At 32.9% G+C, this 9,808-nt stretch overlaps 1 protein-coding gene across 1 annotated transcript; it reads right to left on the reverse strand.

Annotated features, from left to right (window-relative positions):
- Positions 1-4,750: 4,750 nt before the first annotated feature.
- On the reverse strand, positions 4,751-8,220 carry LOC114269732 (ammonium transporter 2 member 5). Its single transcript, XM_028211087.2, has 3 exons — positions 7,567-8,220; positions 6,689-6,974; positions 4,751-5,580 (listed from the first exon to the last, which is right to left on the reverse strand). The coding sequence occupies exons 1-3, from the start codon at positions 8,185-8,187 to the stop codon at positions 5,033-5,035; spliced, it is 1,455 nt and encodes a 484-aa protein (XP_028066888.2). The 5' UTR covers positions 8,188-8,220; the 3' UTR covers positions 4,751-5,032.
- Between the last annotated feature and the right edge of the window lie 1,588 nt (positions 8,221-9,808).

A 9,808-nucleotide genomic window follows, 5' to 3' on the forward strand; every position in this document is an offset into this window, starting at 1 on the left:
TTTGTGGGACTCGTTCTTCTATTTGCGTATCAAATTTTGAGTAAATATTCGTAACACTAATGTTTTAAGGGAAATTTGTGTATAATGCATTATCTTTTTGTTATCAAGAGAGTTTAGGTTAGTTGATATATTTTTTTTTTATTTTAGTGAATTTTTCAATAATTTTTTCACACAAAAAGTTTATTTTATTAAAAGGATTTGAACAAATTTTAAAAATACATTTTTTTTTTAAAATTACACTAAAGATTAAAAAAGTGTTAATAAAATTTTGACTTTTTTAATGATTGTCAAACAAATATGAATCTTGTTTAAAAAGTTAATTTTTTTCTCAATTACCTTCTAAATAAGCTAAAATGAAATGATTTTGACTTTTTTTACTCTAATAAACAAAAAATGATTAAAAAAAGCCGGAAGCAAATAGAGGGTTGAGCTTTCTTCTGGGGAGAAATAATATTAGTACATTAGAAAGATTATTAATTGAAAATTACTAATGGTAGTTTTAAAAAATAACATTCAATTATGATCACTTTTATGAATAAACGAAATGTATGAATCACATACTGGAAATGTATTGGCCAAAGTTCTATGAATTGTACTTATGTTTGCAAACTCAAAATCGTTAAGTACTTATGTATAATGAAAAATTGTTATATAAAAATAAAAATTATACCAATTTTCTTATCACTTGATTAAAAAAAAAAATGCAGTGTATTTATTAAGAAATATTTACTAATAAATCTCATCTCACAAACAGTTATACTAATCCATCTCACTTTTGACACGTTGATCCGATAAGTCCTACTGGTGGAGAGGTTTATTTCTATGTGATCCTATTTCTCAAGTTTGATAGTGAGGCGTGGACGATTATACCCTTATAATTTTAAAGATTAGCTCATTACACTTTCTAAATCCGTTATGATTTGGGTTATTGATGTGTATTGCCTCAATCATAATCCAAAACAGCATCCTTTTCAACTGCCTCAAGTGTGCCACACATACATGCGCAACACAATATTTACTCGAACAACATAAAATAACCAGCACCCACATTCAATTCCAGGCACCCACATGCATTAACACTCGACATCTAAAACCCACACATCACCAATGCATAATGTGTCATCACGACACTACACGTGTTTGGTTTTATGAGTATGTGCTTCCAATATAAATTGTAAGGCTAATGCGCAACACATCACACTTCCAACACCAACGAACAAAATGCATAACCCATCAAACTCACAACACCAACACCATATTTAATTTGTAGCACCCAACACATCAAAATCTATGCGCAAAACACACACATCACAACCACGTACATGTCAACCACTACACATCACACACAGACATTTTTAGTTTAAGATCTACAAAACCCCAACCCCAACCACATACCTCCTCACACTTGACCACACCCAAACAATCCAAAACAAATGAACCCAAATCAGTTACAATATTCAAGAAACATTAAAAAAATACACACAACACCTAATCTCAAAAAATGAAGCCCCAACGTCCAATACGGGGGAAATTGTCATACCATGTACGTCATTGTGCCATATACATCAACTAAACAAAAAGCAACAGAGGGTCACGGCACATACCTTTATCTGTCATCGATACAAGCCACCAACAGGAACACTGAAACAAGAGTAATTGGGTCTCGCCGTCTTCCACGCCTCCATCCTCAAAGTGTGAGGGCATCATGAACTAAATGTATCAATGTGTCGATGTAACAACCTCAATGATTCAGTATATCTCTCTCATCCCCCTCGAATCACGAACAGTATATACAACCAATTCACTTTTCAAATTTAGGAAACATACTAATTTAGGATTTTGCAAATGTTACTTAATCTTCCATTAGAAAGGGGGGTTGGGTCGTGGATCTCAAATTCGATTTGTTGTTGAAATGGAGCTGGTGCGAGTTCTGTGACATATGTCAACTAAATCACTCAAGGCTACAGTACAAAAAGCCTTAGTGTGCTCTCATATTTTGTGGCACCCAAAATGTGTCACGTGACTAACCTCACCCAAATAACTACGATGTATAAAACACCCTTATTGTACTCGACCAATGTGTGACACATGCACGCAGACCCATTTACCCAATTCCAGTTGTAACGCTTACACCAAACTTCCAACTGATGGCAATTGTGTCCTTTCATAATCGAAAGGACCAAATGGATCGTTAGAAAACAAATGGGACTAGTTGGATCATAAGTACAACATTTAGGATTTATTAGTAAAATTTCCGATTATTAATGTGAACCTACGATTTTGTGTGTAAGGTTAAAAATATATGATAATAAATGTATTTATATGTAGCACTACTCAATTATAATCTTTTGTTAAAGTCATTAATACACTTTTGATGAGTACCAAGCACTCGTTTGGGAAGAGGTTACAAGGCTAAAATAGTCACAAAAAAACAAAATAAGTTAAAAAATCAATAAGACAAAATATCACATCCAAACCATAATCATTTTATTTTTTCTCTCACAAAAGTCAAAAAGCTAAAAAGTCCATCACAAACAAGGCTTTTTAACTTCAGGCTAAAATAGCCTAAAAGCTAAAAAATTAAAGGGAGACATTTATAAGTCCTATTTCGGACACTTATACTATGTTAAGTCCTGTGTAATTTCTTATAGAGTTTCAAGTCCTATTTTAGATAGGAATGTATTTCACAAAATCCTATGAGTTGTAAATAAATGGTATTAATGTACTATTATACACTATAATGGCAAAATCATATATAGGAAATTGAATGTTACCATAGATCACATTCAATTTAAAAAATCAAAAACCTAATAAGTTTGCGAAACGTAACGTGACACGTTACGTTACGTTTATATAGGTGTCACGTTACGTTACGTTTATGTAGGTGTCACGTTACGTTACGTTACGTTTATGTAGGTGTCAAGTCATGTTACGTTACGTTACGTTTATGTAGGTGTCATGTTACGTTACGTTACGTTTATGTAGGTGTCACGTTACGTTTCGCAAATGTGTATTTTGAAATTCAAATTCACATTCATATAGATATGATCTATGGTAACATTCAATTTCCTATATATGGTTTTACCATTATTTATGATATTAATAACTAATATTGAGGGTAAATGTGTCAACAAACTTCACATAGGACTTATGGGAACATAAGTTTTTTCGTAGGACCATATGTAACATAAGTCTCCCTAATAGGACTTCTAAATAATTTTTCCAAAATTAAAAAACTAACTCACATCTCAAACGAACTTTAATACATTTAGAAATATTGATTTATTTTTAACGATTGAAGTCAATTAATTACCATTTAATTTCAATTAATTGTTTATTTAAAAAATAACACGCTTGGTTCTATTTCAAATGATTCCACATTATTTCTTCCTTTTTATTTTCTTTCCTTTCTTTTATTCCATTCAATTTTATTTTTATTTTTATTTTCTCACACGATTTTGTGCACGGGCCAAATTTCTTGTGATATCGGATCATTAGCAAGATATGAGGATATACAATTACAAACTTGCTTTTGTGAAATCCCTTAGAGCCAAATTAGCCCACAAATTAGAATTAACCACTCAAACAAACAATCTGCAATCAAATATTATTTAAAAATTCATCAAAAATGACGAAAAAACAAAACAAAACAAAACTACTAAAATACTATTTTCAAATTTCTAACTTCACAACAAATTTTGGAGCCACCATTACCCACCATTACCTTGCACCTCCCTTCTCCCTCCCCTGCCCATCCCATCATTGACCACCAAGTAGGATTGATTTTGGGCAAAATAGTTGTTTTGTGCCTTCGAAAATTGAAAAAATAAAAAATAAATAAAAAAAGGCTTTGAATTTTTTATTATCTATTATACTCCCCCCCAACACACACACACACAAAAAAAAAATCACTTGAATTTGAAAGACCCCAACAAACTTTGGAGAAGATTCAAAACTAATAGATGGCTGATGTAATGAATTATTTAAAACTAATAGATAATTATACCAATTGATACGACGAATTATTTGAATTAATGGAGGGTTATTTGTCAAATACATAGATTGCATATAAAAACGATTATTTATACTAGTTACAATTATTTTTGAAAAAATAAACTTCTCAAATTTAAAGTTTATTAAACAATACATTCGGTCAATTATGTCACGAGAATATTTAATGAACTATCAATTTAATCCATTGAAAAGGATTTAGTTAATAAGTTGAATATGATTAACACTCTTTAAGTTCAAATACAAGAAGGGACAGTTTATTCACTTTTAATTTAGTACTTGAGCTTGAATAATTTTGATTATTTATTTTTATTGTAAACTTTGCTATATATTTAAATAAATGTTAGTAGTTATATATGAAAATAACAATTTGTAAGTACAGTTAGATACCTACGAAAAAAATATATATATTTATGAGAGGCCCCATATCAAAATTTCGTTTGAGCCTTAAAATGTCAGAGTTGGCACTAATATGATATCGCCAAACATACATTGCCACCCAAACCTTCATGCCAAAATTCATTTTAGGGTTTCGAAGAGTTCCGGATTGATAAAAACATTCATACCTTAAGCACATTGGAAGTACTGCCATAAGCAAAACATTTAGGACTTGCATACATTTACAGATGAAAGATGCAAAAATATATATATATATATATTGCACAAACCACACTGTCTGCCAATGCATTGGAAGAAGAGTGTCTTGATTAAAAGCAAAGTGAAAGGGGCATCCAGGGAGTGACAAATATTAACTTGGGATCAATTATATATATATATCAACTAGCAAAAGCAAAGTTAATTACATTAAAGTCTTTTATTATCTCAAAATGGAAGCTTCTCCACTATCATAAGAAGGTGTTTATTCATGTTTTCCAAGCACTGAACTGTAAAATTTATGAACAAGTCATTTCAAACAAAATGACTTCATTTTAAAAAAGAAAAAAAAAAAAAAACATATGAAAGGAAATGGAAGTCTCTTTGATGCAAAGGACACATTAGACACTCATTATAATTAGGAGTTTCATTTCATCTCATCTAGAGCAGATTTCTTACTCACTGGCATTTCGATATCATTGTAAGTCGAATACCTTGAATTCTCAAGCCTATCTCCTTGACCCCAGATAGCATAAGCCTCCTCTCCATGAGCAGCTTCGTCACCAATCTCTAAATCTTCATCAGACATTCTCAGAGGCACAATGACTTTCACTAGAAGGCATATTAAGCTTGTGCTCACAACATTAAGTACAACTATAAACAGAATACCAATTACTTGAACCCCAATTTGTCGAAACCCTAAGTGGATATTTTCCTTTCCCATGTCAAAGCCATAGAATAGGCCAACATACCTATTATAGTCTTTGTAGAACAAAAAATTTAGCCTTGGTTCAGCTAAGAGACCAGTGAGGATTCCTCCAAGGCTTCCTGCGATGGCGTGTGTGTGTAGAACAGCCATTGTATCATCGACCTTTTGAAGGAGCTCAAACTTTTTATGGACAACCATCATAGTGAACCATGGAATCGATCCCGAGCAAATTCCCATTAGTATGGCTGCCCATCCTTGTACAACACCTAAATCAAATTGCAAACAACATTTATTTTTATTTTTTTAAAAATCAAATTCACATAAATCATCATACATATGCAAATTCATTTGTACCATGTCAAACATTTAACTATGCAACTAAAATATTAAAATAAAATAAAATAAAAAATGCAGCCTTCGGTTCTAGCAGCCATAACAGCAGTTTGGTGCAACTTACGAAGCTACTTATAACTTATTTTGTTTTGAAAATTGTAGCAAAGTGTTTGATTTAACTTCTACTTATATCTTATGAGACAAAAATAGCTTAAATAAACTGATTATAGAGAAGCAGATACATTGTCTTTAGCTTTTGTTTTTTATTATTAACTTTTAGCTTGTAAATAATTTCACTAAATAGGTTCAGTGTAAAGGCTTGTTACGGGTAATACTATATAAGTAGGATTTTTGTACAAAAAATATATACAAAATGACATAGTCTTTTAGGGCTCGTTTGTTTTCAGAGATATAATGGAAGGGATTGATAATGAGGGAATTAGTAAAATTTTGTTTGTTTTGATAATAGTTGTTATTGTGGGGATGTTAAATTATTTTTTATATAAAATAAATATAAAATAATAAAACAAATAAAATTATGATTTTTACTTAACAAAAGATATAAAATCATTAAACATTAATGTTCAAAAAAAATACCCAACATGTATAATTTTTTTTTTTTTTAAAAGTTGTAGTTGACCAGTTGACTGGCCAGACGTCCCAGCGGATGACCGATAACTCACTAAGCTGACGGACTATTTTCTAATACCACCTCTTCATCCAGATTAACAATCCTCTCATATGAACGGACTATCAATTCGGAGGGCCACAAACAAAACAAATGTGAGCTAAGCTCACTGTTCATCCATCGTAGTCTGGAGTGAACTGCTACTTACTTCGGAAAACAAATAGAGTGTTATAGTCTTTTCATTTATAACCAAAACACCCATCATTGTAATTCAAAATTGCAAGTATGCCACAGACATATATCATAATATATGTGTTTTTATGTATACAAATTATATTTGTTACTCACTTTCCAATTATTACTATAGCGGCAAATATGAACACATTTGTCAAGTATCAAGTTACTAAAAGTACCGGCTGCAGGGGTGATGCAAACTAGACCGGTGATCATGCCTTGCACTGCACCAATTATTGAGGGTTTTTGGAAGAAGATGACATCGAGGATGATCCACGTCAGTATGCTTGTCGCGGCACATACATGTGTGTTCAAGACAGCCAATGAGGCGTCAGTGCTTACTACGCTAGGGCCTCCTCCATTGAACCCAGTCCAACCCATCCATAGCAATCCTGCTCCTGCCATCATAAGTAGGATGTTGTTTGGAGGGAACCTTTCCCTATCTTTGGTTGTACGAGGACCAACCTGCAATTCAAGAACTTTCCACACTATAATCAACTCATGACAAAAAAAAATAATTTTCTTTGCAAGTTTTTATAAGTTAATGCCAAATAGTAAGGAAGAATTATTGCCCACAATAGTGCTTCACCTCAAACATTATCATTGGCATTTACAAAGTATTTTGCTTTTAGAAGCAAAAATTGCTTTGGTTAGTGATTTCAAGGCCAAATTAGTACTTGTTCAAACATTAGAGATGCTATGGAGCTTGAAAAGTTGTCAAAAAATAAAATGTATGGACCATATTCATTATGAATGTGACCAACATCACACACTAACATTGAATCTACACCATATAATTCATTTTACCGTTTCTTCCCCTTAGTTTTTTCTTTCAAATGTTAGTATGGGAACATTCAAAAGAAGATAAAAATATGGAAATACACAAGAAAAGATCTATCATGATAAAGAAAAATTATAAGTGCACGGAATTTTATCACAAAACCGGACACAACCCTCTCACATGAGGTGAGACCCATTTGATCAGATTCTATGCACGTAGAAGAACTGATAATAAAATATGAGGAGAAAAAAGTGATCAGTGAAAGCACTTTCATACCCAATATGCTGCTGTGAAACCGGCTACTCCAGAAGACAAATGGATCACATAACCACCAGAAAAATCAATGATGCCCATCTCATACAGAAAACCTTGTGGACACCAAATGCTAAATGCTCCAAAAGTGTATGAAAAGGTTAGCCACAGAGGCACAAAAAGCATCCAGGCATAAAAATTCATCCTCCCCAACAAGGCTCCAGCGATCAAAATCAGAGTAATAGCTGCGAAAACGCATTGGAAAAACACCATTGTTGCGTTAGGAAACATGTTACTGGATGCCTGTTCAAGGAGAAACGCTTGGTCCAACGCAACATTAGCCTTCCCCCAAAACGGAATGAGTTTTTCCCCAAAAGACATCTGATATCCCCAACCTACCCAACAAACAAATACACAAGCAAAAGCATAGAGTGCCATAAAAGCTGAATTCACAGCCCATTTCTTCTTCACAGCACCTCCATACAAAAGTATGAGTCCCGGGACACTCTGAAGACCGACAAGTGTAGCAGCCACAAGCTGCCACGCATTGTCCCCCTTGTTCATCCAATCTGGGCTTGCATCATTGGTTGCCAAGTTAGAAGGGAGGGGGGGTGAGATATTCATTAGGGGGGCTGAGATATTCATTTTTTTTTTTTGGGTAAGTCACTCTCTAAAAGTGAATATTCATGTCATGGTATGCTGAGTTTATATAGATCAGAAACAGATGAGTTGTCACTATGAGGGTATTTCTATATTTGTCATTATTTGATAATAAAACCTTATTGTATACATATAAATATGCTTTTTTTCATAGGTGTCTTCGCTGAGACAAGCTTTGAAATTGGAAGTATTGCAAAAAATGAAACATTTGAGCGACATTTTCAAGGGGGGCATTGTGTACATCAATGTGGTATGTCCAACATGAGACTGTTTTCCACAGAAAATTGGCAGCTTATTGTTGGTGGAGATGGGTAATTTAGTGATTTGTGAAGATTTGAAGTTTTTTTTTATTGGCTTCCTTTGTAAACCCAAAAAAATATGAATAATTCTACATATATTAATAATCTTACTAAAAATACAAGAGGCCAAATGTGATTGGTTGTCAAAAATATTATGACAATTAAACACCCAATGATGTTTAAACATGTATGTTCTTAGTAAGTTAGTAAGATTTTAAATAAATGTAACATTGCTCAAAAATATTTATACATGTGAAGTTTTTTTTTTTAATTGAATGGAGGAAGTGACTTTGTTTTGTTTACAAGGTTGCAGTGGTATAGGATAATGAATCTGACTTTGAAGCAATCTTGTTTGTTTGGGTGGCAAGCCAAAAAAGATATAAATTTTTATATCACTGATTTTTTGATATTATTTAGTAGGTTTAATTATGTTTTTGTTTTCAAAGTATTTATGAGTCTTATATCATTTTGATTCTTAATATTTAAATTGCATTAATATGATGCCAATGTATACAAGTATTTTAATTTGATCTGTCAATGTTTAAATTGCGTCCGGTAATAAAGTTAGATTTAGTCTCCAAATCTTTAAATTATGTCTGTTAACATAATTAGACCATCTTTTATACATTGGTGATCATATTGACATAATTTAAATATTAAAGAGTAAATTGAAATAATTTTATACATTAAAGATCAAATTAACACAATTTAAATGTTAGAGACCAAAATGACATACTGCTAAAACCTTGGGGACAGAAAAATGTAATTAATAACCTTATTTAGGCCTCATTTGGCAAGTGAAAATTTTAACTAAAAAATCAATTGTGTGAGTGAATTTCTGACCACACTGCCAACTCAGTATTCAGCTAGAGAGCATTGACAGAATAGATGTCGCCTGATTGACCTGCAACAGAAAGAAGAGATTCCGGCGGTGGTTCGTCCACCCGGGGCACTCCGATGATCAAGTCAGTTATCTCTCAAAAATAGATAAAGTACTAAACTCACTGTTTAGAATATAAATTGCGTACCTTACACCCGTGGGGGTGCCTCTCTTTTATAGTTAACCCAATCTTAGTCCTAATAGAAGCCTAGCTTCAATGAACTTTAGCTCAGTGCTTATCTTGGACTCTTCAATAGATAAAGATAAACTCCCTAAGAGCTTTATCCTTATCTAGGCTGAGGTCCTTCCTCATTCTAGGACTCTTGCCCCTTATCCGCTTATCTCGGGTTCCGATATCTTCGGAGACAACCTCGGCCTAGCCGAGATCACCTCGGCGTCACGACCAGGACACGTGGCACCTCAGTTG

This window comes from Camellia sinensis, chromosome 11 (genome assembly GCF_055761805.1).
Source record: "Camellia sinensis isolate YWXY chromosome 11, ASM5576180v1, whole genome shotgun sequence".
NCBI classification, from domain to species: Eukaryota; Viridiplantae; Streptophyta; class Magnoliopsida; order Ericales; family Theaceae; genus Camellia; species Camellia sinensis.